This window comes from Microcaecilia unicolor, chromosome 4 (genome assembly GCF_901765095.1).
Source record: "Microcaecilia unicolor chromosome 4, aMicUni1.1, whole genome shotgun sequence".
NCBI classification, from domain to species: Eukaryota; Metazoa; Chordata; class Amphibia; order Gymnophiona; family Siphonopidae; genus Microcaecilia; species Microcaecilia unicolor.
In genome coordinates, this window is record NC_044034.1 from 53,791,992 (window position 1) to 53,818,267 (window position 26,276).

The following is a 26,276-nucleotide window of genomic DNA, read 5'->3' on the forward strand; positions in this document are numbered from 1 at the left end:
ACATCTCACCCATTAATATTGGTGTTTATTAACAGGATTTATTCGTTTATAATTGTAGATCACTATAATAAAAAACACAGTAAACTGTAAAGTAAAAAATAATAAAATAATTGAGGTAGAAGAATGTCTGATACCTTGAAACAAGAAGTACTGTGGCCTACCAGTGTTCATGCTAGAAAGAATATGGAACAGCTATGGTCCTGGTTAGACTGAGGCCCAATCTTCTCTTACTATCTAGTGCTTCAACAGAATATGAAGACAGTGGATGGGTAAAAGAAATATGAGAAGCATAAGGGGAATAAATTAGGCAAATTGAGAAGAGATAAAAAATCAGGCATTTGAAGTAAGGATTTTCAGAATATAGACTAAGCAAAGAGAGAAGAAAGTGGCTGAAAGATGGGCAGTGATATGGGTAAGCACTGAAAAAGTGATATGGAAAGGGAGCAAAGAAAGGATGATATGGAAGGGGAGAAAGCGTGCCCATATTTATTTAATTTATTTCTATCTATCTCAAAAACAAAATGGAGGACAGGGATATTTGGTTTTGGGGGAGGGTTAATGGCTAGCCTGTGACCTATGGGTTGAGTGGTAAGGAATAAGGAAATCTAGAGTTGGCTTCAGGGTTCATTCAGAGAGCTGGAGTGGTTGGCAGGGGGAGGTAGGCTTCAAGGTTGATTTGAAGCTTTGGAGTTGAGCCAGTCCAGAGAGGGGTTTCTGATTAGATTGAGGTTTTGAGGATTGACCTTGGAGTGGGATGGGGTCAGGTAGGGGATGTATGACTAGATTGAAACTTCAAGTACAGAAGGTGGGTGATGTCTTCACACTTGTGTGGGAGGGAAGTTAGCTTGGGGCTGAGGATTTTATTGGTTGATTGGGCATCAGGAAAGGCATTTTTTATGTTATCTAGAGTATAGATCTTCCCATTTACTTCTCCCACTACCATAAGAAGCCTACCCCCTCGTCTTAGTTTATTTTTTTAAATATCCACTTGGACTCCCTTACTAAATAAAATCCACACACTCTCAGAACTTGGAACAGTGGACAAAATTGTGCAATTGGCAAACAATAACAGGTAACTGAAAATGGATCAATTCGAAAACTAACTAAACATTTGTATACTGTCTAAACAGTACCTGGTAAGATCAGGACATATAATTGTTCACTGAGCCTCATCAAAGAGTTCTTGCTCTTCTCTTCCTGGCTAAGACTAGACCAAAAGCCAGTACTACTTGGTAATTTCAAACTCCAGACCAATCAGAGCCCAGAACAACAACATTCAAAAAAGGATGGTTATATCACTACAGGTATTTCCTTTACCTGTGTTAACTAAGAAGGGAAGATCAGTTCTTGGTAACAGTTTAAAACATAGCATGCATCACCTGCTGCCAAACTAGAGAAATGCACTTCAAGAATCAATTAAGGCAATTCTATAGGCTTAAAAACACCTGTTCTGTCACACCTCCCTCCTCAAGATTGAGACCCCGTATTGTGGCCTCTACAGACTGCTGATCGAGTCTCGATTGTCCAATGTCAGGGTGGTTCTGGCTCTTCTTTTCTGGAGAGGCCATCGGCTGTGCCATGTTCATTGCCCTTCCAGTGCTTATAACAGAAGGTTTTACCACACTCAGTACATTCTAACAGTTTTAATCCTTTATGCTTCATTTTGTGAATATTGAGGAGTATTTTCTGACATCAGATGATGTTACAGTTTATCTCCCTTTTGACAATGACCTTCATGAGATACAGAGTACTATTAAATTGGGGTTAGATTTGATGGAAAAATGGGCTACAACTTTTAAATTGGAATTTAACAGAGATAAAACTAAATTTCTAATCTTAACCAGCAACGTTTTACTCTATCCAGAATAAACATTTTACTGTTTACCAAATCACATACCCACAACCACTGGAATCAAACCTGAAGATTCTAAGTATAACCATAGATCAAAAGTGTGAGACAGGCATGTGGGTCCCTTAGGAAAAGAAGAGTTAGTGTGTGCTGAGGAAGGGCAGACTGGATGGGCCTTTTGGCCCTTATCTGCTATCATGTTTCTATGTTTCTAGAAGCTTTTACCACACTCAGCACATGTGAATGGTTTTACTCATTTGTGTATTCTCTGGTGCTTTGTTAGCTGTGATTTATGAATAAAGTGTTTTCTACATTCAGTGCATGTAAACGGTTTCTTCCTTGAATGGATTCTATGCTGCTTTGACAATAAACTTTTCTTACACTCCGTACTTGAAGCTGGTCTCTCTCCTGGGTGAAATGTTGCATTTCTTGTTGGGCTTTCTTCCTGGTTGAAGTTATTGTCAGAAGCAGGACATGAAGATATTCTATTATCAGTGTTTTTCTGATATTCTGTAATGTTTGCTTTATTGATACAGCTTTTTCTATGTTCTATACTTGTATATATTCCAGTTTCTTTATTATTTTTTAGGTGCTGCATTAGCTCTTTTTTCATACTGGAATCTTTCTCATACTTAGAGCATGTAAAAAGCGGGTCTTTTATACATGTTTCCTGTTCTTTTATGTTTTTCCAGAGTCTTTACATTTAGATGGTCTCTCTTCAGTGTCAGATCCCTCTGATAATGTGTCTGTTCTGAGGTCAGGTACGGGCTCACTATCTGACACTCTTCTGATAGACTGCATACAGCTAGCACCATAGCTATGTGATTTGCATAGGCCTTTAACATATTTACATGAAAGGTACACTGCTTTCTGTCTTCAGAGTCCATAGATATAAGATAGTTTGTATCATTCAGATGCGAACAGAGAGGGTAACAGCATACATAAAAGTATACAGACAAAAAAAAAAAAAGCAACACTGGGCCTTCAAGACTGAGACAACAGGAGTGATTTATTGATAAGTGACCTGACATGGGCTGTGTTTCGATGTGAAACAACGCCTGCCTCAGGGGTCAGAGTTAGGATTTTATATTTTGCTTTTACAAAAAGGATTTTATATTTTGTTTTTACAAAAAGACAAGATTACTACAGGAGTTTTTAAACTCTACATCGTGGCTGTCCTTTGAGACAGGTGAGCTTGGTCTTAAAGATTTTACCCGTTTTTCTTTGGAGATATTGGACAGGTACACATTACAAACCACTTGCAACCTAACCCTGACCCCTGAGGAAGGCATTGTTTCATGCCAAAACACGGCCCGTTTCGGGTCACTTATCAACAAATGACTCCTGTTGTCTCAGTCTTGAAGGCCCAGTGTTGCTTTTTTTTTGTCTGTGTCATTCAGATGCTGCATGACCTTGTAAGATCCCACCTAATTAGCTTGAAGTTTATTCTGACACATTGGGACTAAAACAAATACCTGCTGGACTTCATAAAACTCTCTATTTCGATCATACCAGGTCCCCTCCCAATGTTCTCTTATTAAGTCTATTAAGTCAAGTGGTCCTCTCACCCTCTGGCCATAAAGCAACTGAAATGGGGAGAACCCTGTAGACTTCTGAGTCACTTGCTTTGTGACCAGAGGGTGAGAGGGTCCCTTGACCTAATAAGAGAACATTGGGAGGGGAAAGTTGATACCTCTGACACCCCTGTAATTGAATATGTAGTTCCATATCATCAAGCTGATCAATCCATAGACTGGTGGGTTGTGTCCATCTACCAGCAGGTGGAGATAGAGAGCAAACTTTTGCCTCCCTATATGTGGTCATGTGCTGCCGGAAACTCCTCAGTATGTTCTCTATCTCAGCAGGTGGTGGTCACACACAGCAGCAGCTCTGGCTAGGCCAACCAAGCCTAATTTTAGGTTTTGTTGAGTGCCTGGGGTTGAGGGCTCTTTTGAGCAAGTGCAAACCTGGTGGTGCCAGGTCCCTCCTGTTCTCCCCCCTCCCGCTGGCTCCGTTAGTAAAAAAAAAAAAAAAAAATTTTGAACGTCCTTAAAGGCGTTTATTTCGACGTTTATTTAACGTTATTGCAGCTACTCACTGGGACACCAGGTCGTTACAGCTGGAGCGGAAAGCAGGTAATTTTTACCTTTTTATAGCGGGCAGGGGGTTCCCGATTGATCTCCACGTGGCATATGGCGTCGGAGGGCGAGGGCGCAAGGAGTCGCTCCCCGGATCGCTTTGGCGCTTCTAGAGGGGATGCGGGGGTCTTAAAGTCTGATTCGCCTTTGTTGGGTGACAGTTTCGTGACCGATGAGTGTCCCAGTCCTTCCTCCGGCGTGGCGGTTTTTCCCGCCATAAACGCCCATCCCCCGCTGCTCGCCTCCGCCATCTTGGCCGCCACGCGGCTCGGACGGCTTCTTAGTGGGCCGCCCTTGAGGGAGACATTAATGCCATGGACGCCCTTAATTTGGGCGGCGGCACCAAAGCGGCTAAATTTAAGAGCCGTTTTTTCCCGCGCGGCTCCTTCGCGGAGTGTCGCACCGGACGCCATTTTGGATGCGCAGCATGTCTCTCCCCCCGCTCTTGCGAGCGCCGGTTGAGGTGCGTCTAGGGCTGTAGCTCAGGCTGCGGAGTGCACAGTCTGGGGGGGTTTCTCCCCCGAGTTTGTTTTGCTGCTGCATCAGGCCTTCCTTATGCAAAACGCTGCCCCTGCTCCCTCGTTTGGTAAAGAGGTTGAGGTCCCCGGAGGTAAACGCCCTCGGGTTGATTCACAGGCCTTGGAGGACCTTGTCTCCTCCGATGTAAATGAGGGCAGCGTATCTGAGTTCTCCCAACGGTCCTTTGCGGATCCCTTGGAGGAGACGGATTCCCGCTCGGTTGGAGCGGATGACCCCTCTGCAGCGCGGCTTTTTAGCTCAGAGGATTTGCCCAACCTGTTAGTGCAGGCCATGGGCATTTGAAGATTTCCTCTCCGGAGGACGTCTCTCCCTCAGCCCCTGTTGGCTCTGCCATTATGCTGGGGACGAAGCGCCCGCCTAGATCCTTCCACGTGCATGATGCCAGGCACACCTTAATTTCGGCTCAATGGGATGTCCCGGAAGCGAGCCTCAAAGTGGCTAGGGCGATGTCCCGCCTCTATCCTTTGCCTGAAAGTGAACGTGAGGCCTTTCTGTGGCCTACCGTGGATTCTTTAATCACTGCGGTGACTAAGAAAACGGCTTTGCCGGTGGAAGGTGGCACGGCCCTAAAGGACGCCCAAGACAGAAGACTGGAGGCGGCCTTAAGGTCGTCCTTTGAGGCGACTGCTTTAAGTTGCAGGCCTCGGTTTGCGGTTCCTATGTGGCCAGGGCGTGCCTGACTATGGTGCAGCGGGCTTCCCCCTCGATCTTTCCTTGAGGGCTGATTGGCCGGCCCTGGAATCGGGCTTAGCCTATTTGGCAGACTGGCTGTATGATGTCTTGAGAGCCTCAGCTAAAGGCATGGCTTAGACAGTCTCTGCGCGGCGGTGGCTTTGGCTGAAACATTGGTCTGCTGACCACGCCTCTAAATCCCGCCTGGCTAGATTGCCTTTTAAGGCAAGCTGCTCTTTGGGGTCGAGCTGGACAAAATCGTGACCGATCTCGGCACGTCTAAGGGCAAGAAGTTACCTGAGGTCAGGGTTCGGGGCTAGTACTCGTCCCGGTACCCTCCAGAGGACGGTTTCAGGAGCCCGTCGGTACCAGGCCCGGGCAAGCCGGGGCTCTTCTGCCCCCTCTTCCTGCAAGAGGATTTTCTCCCCCACGCAGCATTCCTTTCGCAGAGACCGCCGTCCCGGAGGTGCTCCCTCCGGTCCTCCCCCAGGTCTCGTACCCAATGACGGGGCCTTGGTCCACGCCCCAAGGCAGTTTGGAGGACGGCTGTCCTCGTTTCGGGGTAAGTGGACCACAATGACTTCAGACGCGTGGGTGCTGGAAGTCATCAGAGACGGCTGCAAGCTAGGGGTCTGCCGACCCTTAGAGACGGGTTTATACTCTCTCCCTGCAAGTCTCCGTTCAAAGCTGTGGCAGTACAGCAGACCTTGGACAACCTGATCCGCCTGGGTGCGGTCGTTCCGGTGCCAGAAAATCAGATTGGCAAGGGACGTTACTCCATTTTCTTTGTGGTTCCAAAGAAAGGAGGTTCTGTCCGGCCTATCCTCGACCTCAAAGGGGTCAATCGGGCCTTGAAAGTGCGGCACTTCGCATGGAGACTCTCCGCTCTGTTATAGCGGCAGTGAAGGCAGGAGAGTTCTTGGCTTCCTTGGACATCAAGGAAGCGTACCGGCATGTTCCCATCTGGCCTCTTTACCAACGCTTTCTGCGTTTTGCAGTCCTGGGACGACACTTCCAGTTCAGAGCCCTCCCTTCGGGTTGGCTACTGCTCCGCTGACCTTTTCCAAAGTAATGGTGGTCATAGCGGCCTTCCTGCAAAAGGAAGAAGTACAAGTCCATTCTTATCTGGACGACTGGTTGATCCGAGCCCCCTCTTGTGCAGAGTGCGGCAAAGCTGTGGCCCGGGTAGTTGCTCTTTTGAGCTCCCTGGGATGGATCATCAACTGGAAGAAGAGCCAGCTGCGCCCGACTCAGTCCCTGGAGTATCTGGGAGTTCGATTCGACACCCAAGTGGGCAGAGTGTTCCTGCCAGACAATCGGATTGTCAAGCGTCAGGCTCAGGTGGACTAGTTCCTAGTAGCTTCTCCTATTCGGGCTTGGGACTACGTGCAGCTGTTGGGCTCTATGACGGCCACGATGGAAGTAGCGCCCTGGGCCAGGGCTCATATGAGACCACTACAACAATCTCTGCTGCTGCGCTGGACTCCGATGTCGGAGGATTATGCTGTGCACCTTCCTTGGACCCAGCAGTGCGCAAGGCGCTGAGCTGGTGGACGCAGACAGTCAGTTGTCTGCAGGAATGCCTCTGGTGACCCCGGAGTGGATTGTCGTCATGACAGACGCCTCTTTGATGGGCTGGGGAGCCCACTGCTTGGGAAGGACAGCGCAGGGGCTCTGGTCCCCTGCAGAGGCAAGTGGTCTATCAACCTCCTGAACTCAGAACCATTCGGTTGGTGTTATTGAAGTTCATCCCCGGTACTGCTGTTGAAGCCTGTACGGGTCCTGTCGGACAATGCCACTGCTGTGGCCTATGTCAAACCGCCAGGGAGGTACCAAGAGCGCCCCTCTAGCCAGGAGGCTATGAATCTATGCCAGTGGGCGGAAGCGAACCTGGAGCAGCTTGCAGCGGCCCTCATTGCCGGAGTCATGAATGTCAGGGCGGACTTTTCCAGTCGCCATACCTTGGAGCCCGGAGAGCGGCAGCTATCTGCTCAGGCGTTCTTGGACATCATGAAGCGCTGGGGCCAGCCGAGCCTAGATCTGATGGCGTCATCGGCCAATTGTCAAGTGCCGCGCTTGTTCAGCAGAGGACGGGACCCTCGATCCCTGGGAGTAGATGCTGTTCTCCAACAGTGGCCGACACAAGAGCTTCTCTATGTGTTCCCGCCCTGGCCCATGTTGGGCAGGGTGCTAGACCGGGTGACAAAGCATCCCGGCAGGGTAATCCTGGTGGTCCGGATTGGCCCAGATGTTCCTGGTATGCGGACTTGATCAGGCTCTCAGCCGGCGACCCTCTGCGGCTGCCAGTGGAGCAGGGCCTGTTACATCAGGGTCCCGTGGGGATGGAGGATCCCTCCCCCTTTGGTCTTACAGCCTGGCTATTGAGCGGCAGCATCTGGGAAAGTAGGGCTTCTCAGACAAGGTCATCGCCACTATGCTGAGAGCGAGGAAGCGCTCTACTTCTACTGCTTACGCCAGGGTTTGGCGTATCTTTGCAGCGTGGTGTGAAGCAGGCTCACTTTCTCCCTTCACTGCTCCAATTTCTTCAGTGTTGGCGTTCCTGCAAGAAGGTCTGGACAAAGGCCTGTCGCTCAGTTCCCTGAAAGTTCAGGTGGTGGCTCTGGCTTGCTTCAGGGGCCGCCTGAAGGGTGCTTCCCTGGCTTCGCAGCCAGATGTGGTGCGCTTTCTCAAGGGAGTTAATCACCTGCGCCCTCCTCGGCGCTCAGTGGTGCCTGCGTGGAGCCTCAACCTGGTGCTAAGAGCATTGCAGAAGCCGCCTTTTGAACCCTTGTCGAGGGCATCTCTGAAAGACCTGACGTTGAAAGCAGTCTTTTTGGTGGCTATCACTTCAGCCAGTAGAGTTTCCGAGCTCCAGGCACTCTCATGTTGAGAGATTTTTCTGCAGTTTCCTGAGGCAGGAGTGACTATTCGCACAGTGCCTTCCTTCCTGTCCAAGATTGTTTTTTGCTTCCATGTGATTCAGCAGCTCTGTCTCCCTTCCTTTCGTAGGGAGGTCTACCCAGAGGAATACTCTGCTCTCAATTTCTGGATGTGAGACGAGTCATCATCAGATACTTGGAAGTGACCAACGATTTCCGGAAATCGGATCATCTGTTTGTCCTGTTTACAGGTCCTCGTAAGGGTCTGAAGGCTTCTAAGCCTACAGTGGCAAGATGGGCAAGGAAGCCATTGCAGCGGCTTAGGGTCCGTCTCCTTGGAAGAGATTTGCAAGGAGGCAGCTTGGGCTTCGGCCCATACCTTTGCCAGGCATTGCCGCTTGACTGTGGCTGCTCGGGCGGAGGCCCGGTTGGAGCTTCAGTGTTGCGGTCAGGGATTTCTATGTCCCGCCCTGGGTGAGTACTGCTTCGGTACATCCCACCAGTCTATGGATTGATCAGCTTGATGATATGGAAGGTAAAATTATGTATAATCATACCTGATAATTTTCTTTCCATTAATCATAGCTGATCAATCCATAGCCCCTCCCAGATATCTGTACTGTTTATATTCTGGTTGAATTTTAGGTTCAAGTTTAGCCTTCAGTTACTTCAGGAGGACTTCGTGTTCAAGTTCTTCTTTCACTTGGATTCTTCAAGAGTTGAGACGAGTTTGTGTTACAGTGAGCTGCTGCATTCCTCTCCCCTCCGTTTTACGGGGCTGGATTGAGATTTAAATTCTGCCGGCACTCCCTCCCGCTTCGTGCGGCTGTAGGGCAGCTTTGTACCCCTCCCGCTTCGGCGGTGGTAGGGTCAGTCAGCTCCTCCCGCGGTTGCGGTTGCAGGATAAGCCAGATCCCCCCGCATCGGCGGGTGTGGTGTCCCTCCCCCGCTCCGCGGGGATGAGCTGGACGGATTCCCCTCCCCCACTTGTGTGGGGATGAGCTGGGTTAATTCCCCTCCCCCGTTTCGGCGGTGGTGAGCTGGGCAGAGTGTCCCTTCGTGGGTGTAATTCTCTTAAGTGCTGAGTCCTGCGGATGGAGCTTTGATATCGACATACTGAGGAGTTTCCGGCAGCACATGACCACATATAGGGAGGCAAAAGTTTGCTCTCTATCTCCACCTGCTGGTAGATGGACACAACCCACCAGTCTATGGATTGATCAGCTATGATTAATGGAAAGAAAATTATCAGGTATGATTATACATAATTTTACCTTAATATGCAGCAAAGATTAGAAGAACTTGTGTGTTTTGTCAGAGATAACTTGCAGGCAGCCCAAACTAAGCAAAAGACCAGGTAGGATCGTAAGGCTGAAAGTACAGAGTTTTATGAGGTATCAGCTGGTCAGATGCAAGTCCGCTGAGAGGGGAGGGCAGGAGGGACAAAATTCCCTGGGCCTCCAAGGCGGGCTCGGCACTGCAGTCCCCGGTCTCACCTGCCCACCCTCGGCTCCGTCGACAGCCCCTCTCCGTCTGCCACTGGGCCTTCTGCATTCAAATCGGCAATGCCTCACCTCCGTGTGAAAGGGCAGCGTCAGATCGCCTCCCTTCGGTCCTTCCCTCCCTGTGTCCCACCCTCGCGGAAACAGGAAGTTACATCAGATGAGGGTGGGACACGGGGAGGGAAGGCCTGAAGGGAGGCGATCAGCAGCTGCGCTATCACACGGAGGTGAGGCACTGCCGATTTGAATGCAGGGGGCCCCGGCCCGGTGGTGGATGGAGGGGGGCTGTCAACGGGGCTGGGAATGGGCGGGTGTAGACTGGGGACTGCGGCGCTGGAGGCTTGAGTAGTGATTGGTGGGGTGGCGGGGCCCTGGGGGTGGCCTTGCCCCGGGCCCGGCTCTGTCTCTTGGTGACCCTGGTCAGATATTAAGGATAGTGGGCTGAATGAGCTCCACAGGTCATGTAACTCCGATGGCATGACTTGATTTGAGGCTGGTTTGATTGACCTTTTTCTCCAAGGACAAGCAGGCCTATTAATTCTCACAGGTGGGTGACACTGACCCGCATCGCTAGGTCTGGGATTTATAAAAGTATGAACAGAGCTTTGTGGAGTGCGAGACATGCTCCATCGTGCATGCATGAGTGTCTTCCCGCCTGCAATGCGAACGCTGTCTACCACGGTGAGGAGAGGGCACATTTTTTTGCCGTCTCCTCACATTGCTCAGTCCTAACGAGCTTTTATAGTGCCTTTCGGCTACTTTTTGTGCATTTTTTTTTTCTTCCATTATTGTGTTCCTGTTGTGGAACCTCTCTTGTTTTTGTTTTTTCTTTAAATTTCAGTTCTTTTCCTCCAGGTTTAAGTGTCCTTTATTTTTTGTCATCAGGCTGCTTTTAGGCCTTGACGTCGGCTGGGAACTTTCCCTTTCTTTTTTTCTCGTGCCTTGCCCCTTTTTCAGGCACCATTGATTTGATTTAATTTAGCTGAGGAAGTTTTTCCTTCCATGTCCATGAAAGTTCCCAGTGGCTTTAAGCACTGTACCCGGTGCAATTGGACAATCTCTGGGAAAGACACCCATTCTTGGTGTCTGCAGTGTCTTGTGCCCGACCCTAGCCCCATTAACTGTGCTCTGTGCCTTTGCATAAGAAAGAGGACCCAGATTTCTAGAGAGGCTGAACGTGAAGATTTTTGGAGTCAAGTCTGGTTCCTTGATGTCAGTATAGGCATCGAGGTCTGAGGCGTCAACATCAATGTCGAGCATCGCACCAGGAACATCAGTAAGTATGGCTGCTGCTAGGAACCTTAGACATTGGGAGCAATGAAGCATCGAGTGGGTCGCCACCTGCCTTGAGGCATCCTGCTGTGCAGGGCCCCTGGGACTGTACATTGTTGGACCCGACCTTGAGGCAATGTGTGGATTTGACTTCATCCTCATTGGCACCGAGGAGCCTTGGTGACATTGCTTCAGGCGATGGCAAAGAAGCATAGTCATCGGAGAGAAGGTTGAGGAGGTTGGTGACCAGATCAGAAAACATATTGATACCATCTCTTCTGTGTCCCGCTGGGTGCCTTCTGCATCAGCCTCCTCAGCTAGGAGGAGCTTTGACAAACCAAGGAGGAGTACCTATTGCTATCGGAGACGGCTCGCCAGCCTGTTCAGGCTCAGCTGCAGCGCGCTCATTCACATCAACAGTATGCGCCTAAGGCCCCTGCTGCTCCCCAGGGAAAGCAAGGGACATAGCTGCAGTAAATGTCTGTCCTGGATGACTTGCCGGTCGAGGGGAGGCTGAAGTTTTTCCACTAAAGGTGGCCCCTTATAACCTCCAGCCGATGGGTTCTTCAAATAGTCTATCTTGGATATGCACTCAATTGTTATCAAAGATCTCCAAATTGCCCACTAAGAGCTCATTCATTCAGCTCTCAGCGCAGGCAGTTACTTGCAGAGGAACTGTCCGCCCTTCTGAGGGCCCATGTGGTCGAACCCATTCCATCAGGGGAAGAAGGGCAGAGATTCTTTTTTTTTTTTTTTTAATTTTATTTTTTAACTTCTTCACTACACAATACACTCATAAAAAGCAGAAAAAACATAATCTAGGTCACTCTGCACACCAATACTGATACAAAATTCGACAGAACAAGGAAACACTGTCATAAAAGTGAGATGTATTCCATACTGAATTTTCTTTTATAACCCTCCTTTTTCCCCCACTTTCACACACTAGCAAGCCGTCATGCATACACATCCCATCACAACATTCGTACTCCACGCACCCATCTACCCATGCCCTTCCCCCTATCCCCCTCCCCTCCTACTATCATGGAAGCCTTAGCCCATGATATTTAAACATGAAGCCCATATGTAAGCGTACTGTCTATTGGCCAGTTTGGGGGATCCCCTGTAGATCTGATTCTCATATTTGCCTACTTCCCTCATTTTTACCTTCCAAGCTTCTGCAGGTATGGGTTCCGGTGACACCCAGAAATGCAAAACTGTTTTCCTAACCAGCAGCAGAGAGACATACACAAATCGACGCTGTGGATATCGCAGTCCCTGGACCACCAATAATGACTGATCCCCTAACAGTAAAGTTGTATAGTCCCACTCCAATTCCCGCTGCAACACGGCAGCCAATAATTGAAAAGCCACATTCCACAGTGATAGAGCCGAGCATTCCAAGAAAGAGTGTATAAGGGTTCCCCCCCCAGTCCTGCACTTAAGGCATCTGTCATCTGTCCAGAGTCCTATGGCTGCCCCCTTTGCTCTAGAAATATATGCTCTATGGAGGATCTTGTATTGTGTCTCCTGCAGGTCAGCAGCTCTAACCATCTTATACAGGTTAGTGAAAAGTTTCCCAAACTCCTTTTCCGTGTACCTAGATCCTACATCCTCATTCCAGCGCATTACCAGCTGTTCCATGTCCCCCCACTGCCCGTTCGTTGTTAAGATCTTATACCAAGTAGAGAAACTGTTAACCTTAGTGGGTATACGTAACAAAATCTTATCTAGGGGGCCCCAAAGCCAACCGTCTCCATGTTGCGCCTGTATAGTAGACCAGTAGTGTCTAACCTGCAAGTACTGTAATAAGTTGTTATTCGGTACGGCCCACTGTGCCTTAACTTGGTCAAAAGACAAGAAGACGCCCGACCCTTCTTCCAAAAGTTGTCCCAATATCCTGCAGCCTAAATCTGCCCACTTAGAAAAAATAGAAAATCCCATACCCGCTGGGAATGCCGCATTACCTGTCATACTCAAATATGGTGAGGCATCCGAGGAGCACCGCTGCTGACCTCTCCACCACATCCAAGCTCTCCTTAAGGGTCGTAAGAAAGCCAGCTTGTGTGACATACAAGAGTCACTACTCGATCCCACGTGCAGCAGATTAAGAAAAGTCCACGGGTGACTCCAGTCTCCTAGTCCCTCACTAGGCAAGAAACGATTGCTCCCTCCCATTCCCTCATAAATAAGACGCATTAACGCCGCCACGTTGTACCGGCGTAAGTCCGGTAATCCCAGACCCCCTCTGTCTTTGTTGTGGCATAATTTGGAGACCCCTATTCGTGCCCCCTTCCCCCTCCATATAAAAGTCCTAATAAGGGATCGGAACTTGCGTTCTTCCCGTCTGAGAACCCAGATTGGTGCAGCCTGTATCGGGTATAAAATCTTGGGAAGCAACACCATCTTTACTAATGCTATTCGCCCCATCAGTGAAAGGGGCAAGTCCCTCCATCTGTCACACAAGCTCTTGATCTTGTCCAGAGCATCTATCACATTTTTCCTATAAAATGTAGTTCTATTAGTGCTTAAATAGATGCCGAAATATCTCATTGCCCCTGCCACCGGTTGTATCGGAAGCCCCGCCATCCCCCTCGCCCCCTGAGTATCCGTCATGGGCAGCAGCTCCGACTTAGTATAGTTAACTCTGAGTCCTGAGATATCCCCGAAGCCCCCAACCACAGAGAGTGCCTTCTCCAAATCCCTTGGGGCATGGGCAACATATAGTAGAATGTCGTCAGCAAAGAGGTTCACCCTCAGCTCCCTACCCCCTACCCGAATACCTCGGACCTCTTCACTACCACGGATCTTTGCAACCAAAGGCTCTATAGCCAGCACAAAAAGAAGCGGCGAAAGGGGGCACCCCTGCCTTGTACCCCATTGAATTGTAAAATAATCAGTAAGCCTCCCATTTATCTGTAATCGTGCAAGAGGGTTGGCATAGAGTGCCCGGATCCACTCGGAGCAGGCCCCACGAATCCCGAACTGCTCCAGCACCCTAAACAAGTATTCCCACGAGATACTGTCGAAGGCCTTTTCCATGTCCAGCCCTACTATAGCCGCCGGGCCTTCCTTCCTCTTACACTCATGGATGGCCATCAAGGCTTGCATGATATTCATAGAGGCTTGCCTCCCCGGCACAAAGCCCACCTGATCTTCATGTACTAAAGTATGTATGACCCGGTTCAGACGCCTGGCCAGGATAGCCGCCAAGATTTTAACATCCTGATTTAATAGCGAAATTGGTCGGTAAGACCCCACCCTGGCCACATCCTTCCCCGGTTTCGGTAAAAGCACCACATGGGCCTCATTACGCTGCAGGGGCTCCCCCCTGTCAACCAGATCATTAAACCAGGTCTTCATCGGTGGTGCCACCAGGTCTGCCATGATTCGATAATATTCAGGCCCAAAGCCATCGGGCCCAGGGGCCTTAGTCATTTTCAGGGCCCCTATGCCCTCCCTTATCTCCTGCTCTGAAATGGGGGCATTCAGATGGGCCAGCTGCTCCCCATCCAGGCGTGGGAGCTGCAATCCTTGAAAAAAATCCTCAAACTTGGTCTGGTCAAAATCTCGGGCCCTGTACAGGGAACTATAAAAGTCCACAAATTGTTGTTCAATTTCGGACTCTGTAGTGTATGACCTCCCCTGCTCATCCTGAATAATAGATGTAATCTGTCTCTTTCGCGAGGGTCGCACCAAATTGGCTAACAACTTGCCTGCCTTATTACCCCATTTAAAAAGTCGGAACCGCTGGTAATATATATCTCTTTCGGCTCGTTGCCGCAAGATCTCATCTATCTGCTGTTTAACCTGCTTCAGGGCAAGCTTATTGTCCTCGTTCATCTGAGAAATGTGCTTCCGGCGTAACTGATGGTATTCTTGAGACAGGCGCAACAAATCCGCCTCTCTTCTTCTTTGCACCCGCCGCGTATGCTATGATGTGCCCTCTCATAACAGCCTTGGAAGCTTCCCAATATGTTCCCGAGCTCACATCTGATGTCTGATTGTGCTGTTGATACTCCACCCACTTAGCCCGCATATACTCCTGAAAACCTCTATCAGTGCCTAACAGAGGGGAGAACCTCCACACCCGCTCGCTCGGCTCCTTACACCACGGAATAATTATATCCACTGCCTGGTGGTCACTTAAAGTATGATTTACTATATGCGCTCTAGAAATCCGAGCAGACAGGGAGAGGTCCACCAAGAGGTAGTCCAGTCTAGAATAAACCCCATGAGGGTGTGAATAAAACGTAAACTCCTCCTGCTGTGGGTTCAGTAACCTCCAGATATCCACTAGCCCCGTCTGATTACATACAAAATTCACCCCTTTGTGCTCCCAGTTTCCACCCTTACATTTCGCTGGCTTGCAGTCAATTGAGGGGTCCGCTACCACATTAAAATCCCCCCCTACAATCAGCTGGTATTCAGAGGAGGCGACCACCCTGGCCACCACCTCGGAGAAAAATTTATGGGAGTATACGTTGGGCCCGTACACATTACACAGTAAAAGTTTTTGTCCCCAGAGTTCTCCCAGAACCAAGACATACCTCCCATCTCTGTCAGCTATTGTTTTATGAACAATGAAGGGGAGTCTTTTATGTATCAAGATAGCCACCCCTCTCTGTCTTGCATTGTAGGAGGAATATCCTATCTCCCCTACCCATCCCCTTCTGAGTTTTTGATGTTCTGCCGCTGACAGATGTGTCTCTTGTAAATAAGCAATCTCAGCCCCCGCTTTAGACAACCAGGAGAGTAGCTTTGTACGCTTGATGGGAGAATGGATTCCATCAACATTAAGTGTGATGATCTTTAAATTAACCATATTTTAAGCATTCACAAATTCTAGCACTCAATTCTTGACAAATGTCCTCACAGGCCTCCCAGCATAGCCTGCGGGAACAGCTGCGCCAACCTTCCGGCCACCAAACATTCATCAACAAACATATGCCGCGTCTGACTGCTTCACTCAGGCTAACCACACTTTTAGGCTTCAAGTTTTGCGTATCTTTCAAACTTCCCCCAGCCCCCCCCCCCCGCCCTACCCTGCACACACACACCTTCCACTCCCTCTCTCCCATCCACCCCCCAACCCTCCCCTCTTACACATCCATACTCCCCCTTCCTCCCCCCCCTCCCCCCCTTCCCTCCCGAACCCCCACCCAGGAGCTATTTTCCCTCCTATAACCCACCAATAACCACCTGCCCGTGGCTCCGCCCCCCTGTCATCAAATAGAAATAAGAAGAAAGAGAAACCCCCCCCCCCCAATATCTCCTCCTAAAACTTATACATAGTCTCGTAGTAAACTATATGACAATGCAACCAATATAACTTTCAACTGTCAATGCATCGGCTGGAGCCATGCTTTGTATAACAGAACAATACCATCTACATAGTCCAGGTGCCGGTGCCCTGTTCCAGCCCCGGCCCCCTCCCTTCCAGCGCATGGCTCCAGTTAAAGAAAACATTAAGTAAAACAACTTAGAGTAACTGTGCTCCCCCTTACCACCCACAGGTTTAAGGCCCCCATTGATATGTGCGAGCGGCAACTTGAAGCGTCCACAAAATGCTTACGTGCCATCTGCCACAAACCCCAAGAGGCCCATTTTCTCAGTTCAGTCCTGATCCTCCAATCACGCTCCCTGAAGAACTCCTCACGGCAGGCGCCTGACAAAGGCCTCCAACTCTTTAGGGTCCGTAAAGAATAACGTTTTGTTGTCGTGGAGGATCCTCACCTTCGCCGGGAATAGGAGGGCAAAACGCACCCCCTTATCAAACAGTCTCTTGCAGTGAGGGCCCATCTTCTTTCGCTGCTCTGTGACTCGTGCAGAGAAATCTTGAAACAACAAAAGCTTGTGGCCGTCATACTCCAAGGATTTCTTGCTGCGATAAGCCTGGAAAAGTTTTTCTTTATCAGCATAGTTAAGGATGCGCACAATTACTGGTCTCGGGCGCGTGTCCTTCTCGCGCTGGAACCCCACTCTGTGGACCCTCTCGACCAGCATTTTCGTGTCTGCTGACTGGAGCCCCAGCTGGACAGGCAGCCAATGTTCAACTAAATTCCTGCAATTCAACATCCTTAACTGCTTCTGGCAGGCCGATAATTCTGACGTTATTGCGCCTGCTACGATTTTCCAAATCATCAATCTGCTGGGAAAGCTGGGCCTGGCGCACTTCCATCGTTTCCACTCGAGCCTGCATCTCCTCCGATCTATCCTCTTGGCGGGAAATTCGATCCTCCGCTTGCTGCATTCTGGCATTTTGACGTTCCATCGCATCCTTAATGGAGTCCACTGAGGTCTGTATTTTAGTTAGTCTTTCGTCTAAGCTCGCAGTGATTTGTTGTGTGATTTCTTGAATCGCCGTGTTCGGCAGGGTCAGGATCCCCGCGGGCTCTGTTTTGTCCGCCATCTTGGGACTCGCCATGGCCACGCGTTGCTTACTCTGCCGCTGTGTCTTTACGGGCATAACACCGCTCCCTCTCACCGCCAGCGCTTATTCAGCTCTCCGATTATCGCCGGTTAGAAGCGGGTGCCCCTCAGCTGTTCCTGCGGCGTGTTCGGGGGATTTAGTGTGCAAAAACGGGGTTTTTTTTTCAGCAGTGGGAGCGGAGCCCGAGCTGGAGACGTCCGCTCAGCTCGCAAGCATCACGTGACCCCCCAGGGCAGAGATTCTATTCCAGGTACTTCCTTGTGCAGAAGAAAACAGCGGGGATGTATCCCATCCTAGACCTAAGGGCCCTGAACAAATTCCTAGTCCGAGAAAAGTTCAGGATGATTCAGAAAGATGATTAGCTATGCTCTCTGGACTTAAAGGATGCATATATTCACATGCCAATACTTCCAGCCCACCGGAAGTATCTTTGGTTTTGGCTAGAAACACATCACTTTCAGTATTGCGTGTTGCCTTTTGGCTTCGCATCAGCTCCCGGGGTCTTCATCAGATGTCTAGTGGTAGTTGCAGCATCGCTATGCAGACTGCGTTTCCAAGTGTTCCTGTATCTTGACGAATGGGTAAAGAGCACCTCTCTGGACGGAGCTCAAGAGTCCATGCGAATGATTTATTTGGGTGCTCAAGCTACTAGGGTTTGTTTTAAACAACTCCAAGTCTCATCACCCTGTCCAGTGATTGGAATTCATAGTAGGCCTTCTTGATACACAGAAGGTTCGTGCCTACCTTCCAGATGAGAGCAGACACTCTTGTCGCATTCGCTTCCAAGATTCGAGGCTCTCGGCAGATCACAGCTCAGCAGATGTTGAGATTGTTGGGCCAAATGGCTTCCATAGTGTACGTTACACCCATGGCACATCTTCACATGAGATTAGCTCAATGGACCCTGGCTTCTCAGTGGTATCAAGCCACAAGGAGCCTGGAAGATGTCATCCAGGTGTCCCCAGAGCTTCTTCATCCTCTGCAGTGGTGGACCATTCGATTCAGTTTGACTCTGGGACTTCTATTCCAAATTCCTCAGCCAGAAAAAGTGCTGACGACAGTTGAATCTCTCATGGGATGGGAGTCCCATGAAGATGGGCTTCACACCCAAGGTGTTTGGTCCACCCAGGAAATGAATCTTCAGATCAATCTCCTGGAGATTCGGGCGTTCTGAAATGCTCTAAAAGCTTTCAGATATTGGCTGTCTTATCAAATTGTACTCATTCAAACAATCAGGTTGCAATGTATTACACCAACAAGCAGGGGGGCACTGGATCACAACCCCTGTGTCAGGAGGTCATCTGGATGTGGCATTGGACTCGCCAACATGGCATGTTCCTTCGAGCCACATCAGACATTAGACACATTAGACAAACGTCTAACTTTGGAAACTCACGCAAAAGCCACGACAAAAGAGATGTTCAACATGATGTGGGTACTGAAGACAGTAAAACCATTCCTCCCACAGAAAACTTTCCGCAACCTAGTACAATCCACAGTACTCACCCATGCCGACTACTGCAACAGTATATTCATCGGTTGCAAAGCCCAAATCATGAAAAAACTCCAAACCGCCCAAAACACAGCAGCTAGACTCATCTTTGGCAAACCACGATTTGAAAGTGCAACACCACTTCGTGTAAAACTTCACTGGCTTCCTATCAAGGAACGCATAAACTTCAAAGCCCACACAATGATCCACAAGATCCTCCATGGTGAATCTCCAAGCTACATGAACAACTTGATTGATCTTCCAGCCAGGAACGGGTCCAAATCTTCTCGTACTTATCTCAATCTCCATCTTCCAAATTGCAAAGGCCTCAAATAGAAAACCTATATGCATCCAACTTCTCCGTTATAGGCAGCCAACCCGAATTACAGCTACGTCATGCAAGGTTCCACGTTAGGAGTTACGGACCAAGAAAGCGATCTGGGTGTCGTCGTCGATAATACACTGAAACCTTCTGCTCAGTGTGCTGCTGCGGCTAGGAAAGCGAATGGAATGTTGGGTATTATTAGGAAAGGTATGGAAAACAGGTGTGAGGATGTTATAATGCCGTTGTATCGCTCCATGGTGCGACCGCACCTTGAGTATTGTGTTCAATTCTGGTTGCCGCATCTCAAGAAAGATATAGTAGAATTGGAAAAGGTGCAGCGAAGGACGACTAAAATGATAGCGGGGATGGGACGACTTCCCTATGAAGAAAGATTAAGGAGGCTAGGGCTATTCAGCTTGGAGAAGAGACGGCTGAGGGGAGACATGATAGAGGTATATAAAATAATGAGTGGAACAGGTGGATGTGAAGCGTCTGTTCACGCTTTCCAAAAATACTACCCTGTTTCCCCGAAAGTAAGACATCCCCCAAAAATAAGACCTAGTAGAGGTTTTCCTGAATTGGTAGATATAAGGCCTCCCCAGAAAGTAAGATCTAGCAAATTTTTGTTTGAAAGCAGGGCCGCCGAGAGCTGGACAAGGCTGCCCCCAGGCCGCCCCCCCACCCGAGGTCGCCGGGCCCCCCCTCAACCCACCCTCTGTCGCTCCCGGAACTAACCTTAAACATCTTCTTTCACCTTCGCAGCAAGCAGCAGCAGGGCAGACCTCTCCTTCCTTCCGTGCCCCGCCCTCGCGGTCGTTACGTCAGGCGAGGGCGGGACACGGAAGGAAGGAGTGGCCTGCCCTGTTGCTGCTTGCTGCAAAGGTGAAAGGAGGCATTTAAGGTTAGTTCCGGGAGCGACGGAGGGCGAGCGGGCCAAGCCCGATGTTTCCCCGAAAAATAAGACAGCCCCTGAAAATAAGACCTAGCGCATTTTGGGGGGGCAAAAATTAATATAAGACAGTGTCTTATTTTCGTGGAAACACGGTAGGACTAGGGGGTATGCGATGAAACTACAGTGTAGTAAATTTAAAACAAATCGGAGAAAATATTTCTTTACCCAACGTATAATTAAACTCTGGAATTCGTTGCTGGAGAAAATGGTGAAGGCGGTTAGCTTAGCAGAGCTTAAAAAGGGGTTGGACGGTTTCCTAAAGGACAAGTCCATAAACCGCTACTAAATGGACTTGCGAAAAATCCAAAATTCCAGGAATAACATGTATAGAATGTTTGTACGTTTGGGAAGCTTGCCAGGTGCCCTTGGCCTGGATTGGCCGCTGTCGTGGACAGGATGCTGGGCTCGATGGACCCTTGGTCTTTTCCCAGTATGGCATTACTTATGTACTAACTCTGGAACGCAATACCTCGACACATCCGAACAACCAATGAACACCTACCCTTCCGAAAGCTGCTTAAAACTTACCTCTTCAGACAAGCTTACCCAAATAACCCAACTTAATTCTCGAACTCAAACCACACTACCCATTCTCTAATCCTCTCCCACACATCCCTCCCTATTGTCCTACTCTTTCCAACTGGATCATCTCTGTGATACTTCATACCATACTCTGTGTTATCTCTGTGGTACTTTGTACCACACCTTGTACCTTACTTTGTGTTATCTCTATGATACTCTGTACCACATCCTGTAAGCCGCACTGAGCCTGCTATCGAGAGGGAAAGAGCGGGGTATAAATGCCATAAATAAATAAATCTGGAGGGTAAAAGCAATACCCTGCCAATAGACTGAGCAGGATAATTCAACCGCACACGTGGTCTCTCAATACGGGCATTGCTTGCAAGATCTTTCAGTCTGCTCAGGCTTCAGGCCCATGACAGTCTAACGTCAGATGCCTTCTTCCTCGGTTGGGAGACAGGTTTTCTGTATGTTTATCCTCTCATAGCACTAGTGGGTAAAACTTTGTTGAAACTCAAGCAAAACTGTGGAACCAATCAGAATCGCAGCAGATATGGTTCCCTCTACTTCTGGAATTATCCTCCGAAAATCATGGAGATTGGAATATTTTCTGACCCTCATCATGCAGAATGAGTAGTCACTTCTACATCCCATCCTCCAGTCTCTGGCTCTCGCAGCTTGGATTTGAGAGTCTAGAATTTGCTTCCTTGGGTCTTTTGGAGGGTCTTGCTAGTTTCCAGGAAAGACTCCACTAAGAGGTGTTATTCTTTCAAATTGAGGAGGTTTGCCTTCTGGTATGAGAGCAAGGACCTAGTTCCCCTTGCTTGCCCTACACATACCCTTCTTGAAACCTTCTACATTTATCAGAGTGTGGTCTAAAGACCGACTCCATAAGGGTTCACCTTACTGCAATCAGTTATTATCAGTGTGTAGAAGGTAAGCCCATCTCTGGATAGCCTCTAGTTCGCTTTATGAGAGGTTTGCTTTTGTCAAAGCTCCCTGTCAAACCTCCACCAGTGTCATGGGATATCAACATCGTTTTCACCCGGCTGATGAAAGATCCTTTCGAGCTGCCTTATTCCTGCCATCTGAAGTACTTGACCTGGAAGCTCATTTTCCTAGTGACTGTTACTTTAGCTTGAAGAGTTATTGAGCTTAAGGGCTTTAGTGGTGGATGCACCTTTAACTAAGTTTCATCACAACAGAGTAGTTCTCCGCAAGCACCCTATTCTTGCCGAAGGTGGTGTTGGAGTTCCATCGCTTTTTTCCCAACATTCTTTCCATGACCTCATGCCCATCCTGGCGAAAACAGCTTGCACACATTGGTTTGCGTTGGCCTACTACATGGCGCATAGGAGGCCCCTTAGACAGTCCACCCAATGCTTTTTTTTTTTTTTTAATCACAACAGGATAGGGGTGCTATTGGGAAACTCACCATCTCCAATTGGCTGGCAGATTGTATTTTCTTCACTTATGCCCATGCTGGGCTGGCCCTAGATGGTCATTTCACGGCTCCCAATGTCAGAGCCATGGCTGTGTTGGTAGCCTACTTGAGGTCTGCCTCCATTGAAGATATTTGCAAGGCTGCGACGTGGTTTTCATCCACACATTCACATCTCAATACTGTCTTGATAAGGATACCCGATGCAACAGTCATTTCGGCAGACAGTGTTGCAGAATCTGTTTGGGGTCTAGAATCCAACTCCACCCTCCTAGGCCCATTTTATTCTGTTCCAGGCTGCACTGTCATTCAGATTTTATTTAGTTGCAGGTTAATCTGTGTTATATCCTTGCCGTTGTGAGTCCCATTGACCATTGTTTGTTGTTTTTGGTGTGCCTGGATGCTAGGGATTCCCCACTTGTGAGAATTAGTAAGCCTGCTTGTCCTCGGAGAAAGCTAAGGTACTTACCTGTAGCAGGTGTTGTCCGAGGACAGCAGGCTTTATATTCTCACCTCTTGGAGTTGTCTTCTCTGTTATTTTCACTTTATTTTTGCAGTAATCTAAAACTGAGGAGACCATGTTCGAGTGTCGGGTTGCAAGGCACTCGCACATGCACGATGGATCGTGTTTCATGCTCCACAAAGCTCTATTTATACTTTTATAAATCCTGGACTAGGCGATGTGGGCCGGCATCACCCATTTGAGAATATAAAGCCTGTTGTCCTCGGAGAACACCTACTATAGGTAAATACCTTAGCTATCTACACAGTTGCTCACAATCCAAAGGGAATCTACAGGACTTCGTATCTGTCACAACTCCACTCCAGGACTCGCTAACCTGTTAGAGATGATAGTTGGTTCCTTCCAATCTGGTGAAAGGAATCCCCTTCCAAATTCTTCAGATTCAAAAGTTTCTCATAATAGATGTATGCAACTTGGGTTGGGGAGCTCAAGTAGATAGGATCTACGCTTTGATCGGCTGAGGAAACACTTCATCAGATAAACATCCTATATAATAAAACGCACCTCCAACATTCTGAAGCTGAGAAGGTGAAGCCTTCAAGCCGTTGAAGCATTCCTGCAACGTTCCGGAACTACGTGTCGTCAATTGAGGAGAATGGAGCCTTACAGAGCGCACGAATGCTTCAAGGCTTGAAGGCTTCTCTCTCTCTCTCACACACACACACTCACACACACTCACTCTCTGTCTCTCACATACACTCACTCACACACACACGCTGCCTCTTACACACTCTCTCTCTCTGTCTGACACAAACACACACACATACTCTGTCTCTCTTCTCTCTCACTCATTCTCTCTCTCTCACATACTCCATCTCTCACCCACACACTCTCTCTCAAACATACACACTCTGAGGAAAGGGGGGCATGGAACACGTTGGGGAGGAGAAGGAGGGGGGCGTGGAACTCCGAGGGAAGGGGGGGGGCTAAGAACTCGGAGGGGAGGAGAGAGAGGGAGGGAGGGGGCCTGGAACTCGTATGGAAGGGGGGCCTGGAACTCGGAGGAGAGGGAAGGAGGGGGTCATGGAACTCGGAGCCCCATACACACACACTCGCTCTGTGTCTCTCACATACACTCTCTCTCACACACTCTTATCTCTCTCTCTCTCTCTCTCTCTCTCTCTCTCGCTCTCTCTCGCTCTCTCGCTCTCGCTCTCTCTCTCTCTCTCTCTCTCTCTCTCTCTCTAACATACACACTCCGAGGAACACCTTGCTAGCGCCCGTGTCATTTGTGTCACAAACGGGCCTGTTTTACTAGTAGAAGCATAGAAACATGAAGTCATATAAAGATCATATGGCCTATCCAGTCTCTGCATTCATGCCATCTACTATCCCTTTTCTCTCCTCTATCATATCTCCCTTATCCCGCCTTTCTTCCAAAGTATCCACATTGAGATCTTTAAGTCTGCCTCCATAAGCTTTATGACCAAGACCACTGATCATTTTAGTAGCCACCATCTGGACTGACTTCATCCTATTTATATCTTTTTGAAGGTGCGGTCTCCAGAATTGTATACAGTGAATGAGTTCTGATCAGAGACAGGGTGCTGGGCTCGATGGACCCTTGGTCTGTCCTGGCTTGGCAATGCTTATGTACTTGCTAGTAAAAAAGGCCCGTTTCTGTATGAAAGGAAACGGGCTCTAGCAAGGTCCCCCCCCCCTCACTCTCTCCCTGTGTCCCCTCCAATTCCCAAGGTCCCCTTTCCTCCCCTCCGATTTCCATAGCTTCCTCCCTCCCTCTGTCACTGTCCTTCACTCTGTCCTCCCTCCGAGTTCTAGTCCTCCTTCCGAGTTCCAGTCCCCCCTCCCTCCCCCCATCCCCCAACGTGCACATCGCCCCCTCTCCAAAATCGCCAACCCCCCTCTCTTAACGGGGTCCCGGCGGCAGCATTGAAGAGCAAGCAGGCTCAGCGAGTCTGCTGCCTTCTCTTCTGTTCGCTCTGAGCTGTGACTCTGGTCCCGCCCTCATTTCCTGTTTCCACAAGGGCGGGACCAGAGTCACAGCTCAGAGCGAACAGAAGGGAAGGCAGCAGACTCGCTGAGCCAGCTCGCTCTTCAATGCTTCCAGGCCAGTGACGTCAGTGTTATCTACTGCGCAAAGCAGACCACCTCCGGCGGATACCACAGTCCCAGGCAGCTTCAGAACGTTGGAGGTGAGAATTATTATATAGGATGTATTTATACCTGAGGCTTTATCACCACCTTTTTCCTGCTGGCCATTCCTCTCCCTATGCTCCCAAGCATCCTTCCTAGAGCTAAGAACAGTCTGGAACTCTGTAAAGGCTTTCAGAGATAGATTATTACATCAAATCATTCTAATCCATATTTAATATTTATTATTTGTTGTGTCACAATGCAGTCAGAATGTGAAAGTGGGCAATCTCACATAAGATTTTCCTGAAAGCCATATATTTGGCAGGGAGAGACAACTGTTTGGCGGTCAGGCTGAGTTGGATTCTGCAACCTCATGAGTACTCTCTGGGCAGCAATGTAGCCCAGCAGATTTTTCTGAGAGTTGAGCACTCCCTCAATAGTTCTTTTTGCCACTTAGTACAACAAAATCCCTCAATACTGCTCCAGACTAGGATCACATGGTAGACTAATCCTGGATGCTTTCCTAATATATTGATAGGAGGGCCTTCTGTACACATGAACCCTGACACTTCTCATATCAAAAACTCTTCTGAAACTCAAGCAGGATCGAAGAACCTGATTGCTTCCTGTTGGTTGAGACATATATGGTTTCCTTTTCTGGAGATTTTGTTAAGGTAACCGTGGAGACCTGACCTTCAGTCCCTAGCCCTTATGGCTTGGATGCTGAGAGGAAGTGGTAGATTTCCTGAACTTAGCTGACAGTGTGTCTCCAGGGCTTTATTAAATCTTTAATAGGACTTGCCAGAACCTCTTGCTCCCTCAGTATCCTGGGATGGGTCTCATATGGCATCATGGCTTTATCTACTTTAAGGTTTTCCGGTTGTTTATATACATTTTATTCACTGAATTGTGTGGTACCCACTCTGTTCTCAAATATGCTTTCTTGTCATTGAACTGTCCTTCAGGAATTTTTTTAAGAACACATTACAAAAGTATTATTTGTTAGTGGGTTTGCTTTCATCTCATTCTCCACAAAGCAGTCTATGGCATCTTTCAATTTTATGATTCCATTTCTATCCTTCCTCCTTTCTCTGACGTACCTGAAAAAACTCTTGTTACCTTTCTTTTACATTTTTAGCCATTTTTTCTTCTGCTTGTGCTTTGCTAACTGTATTTCTTTCTTTGCCTCTTTGAGCATTTTTCTTTCTGTGCTTCTCCTCTTGCATTCTTATGCATTTCATATATGTTACCAGTTACTTTTATTTTATTTTTTTAGCTAGCTGCTTGGAGAACAATATTGGTTTTCCTTTTCCCTTGCTTTTATTCACATACTTACATAATGATCCGTTGCCGTTTTTATAGTTTCTTTCAGCCTGGTGCTGTGTTATGTTACTGTCAGGCTTATTTTCGAAAGAGTAAGACGCCCATATTTCGACCCAAATCGGGAGATGGGTGTCTTTCTCCCTTGGGCACCCAAATCTGTATAATTGAAAGACGATTTTGGGCGTCTTCAACTGCAATCTGTCGCGGAAACGGGCAAAGTTGACGGGGGCATGTCAGAGGTGTGGTGAAGGCGGGACTGGGGCGTGTTTATCAGCCGAGGAGAGATGGGCACCATTGGCCGATAATCGAAAAAAGAAAG

General features: G+C 48.6%; 1 protein-coding gene across 1 annotated transcript in view; it reads left to right on the forward strand.

Annotated features, from left to right (window-relative positions):
• DYNC2H1 (dynein cytoplasmic 2 heavy chain 1) overlaps window positions 1–26,276 on the forward strand; it is a 1,078,189-nt gene that overhangs the window by 184,652 nt on the left and 867,261 nt on the right. Inside the window, 1 exon segment of the mRNA XM_030202388.1 lies at window positions 4,582–4,597. Within this exon segment, the coding sequence (XP_030058248.1) occupies window positions 4,582–4,597 (16 nt within the window).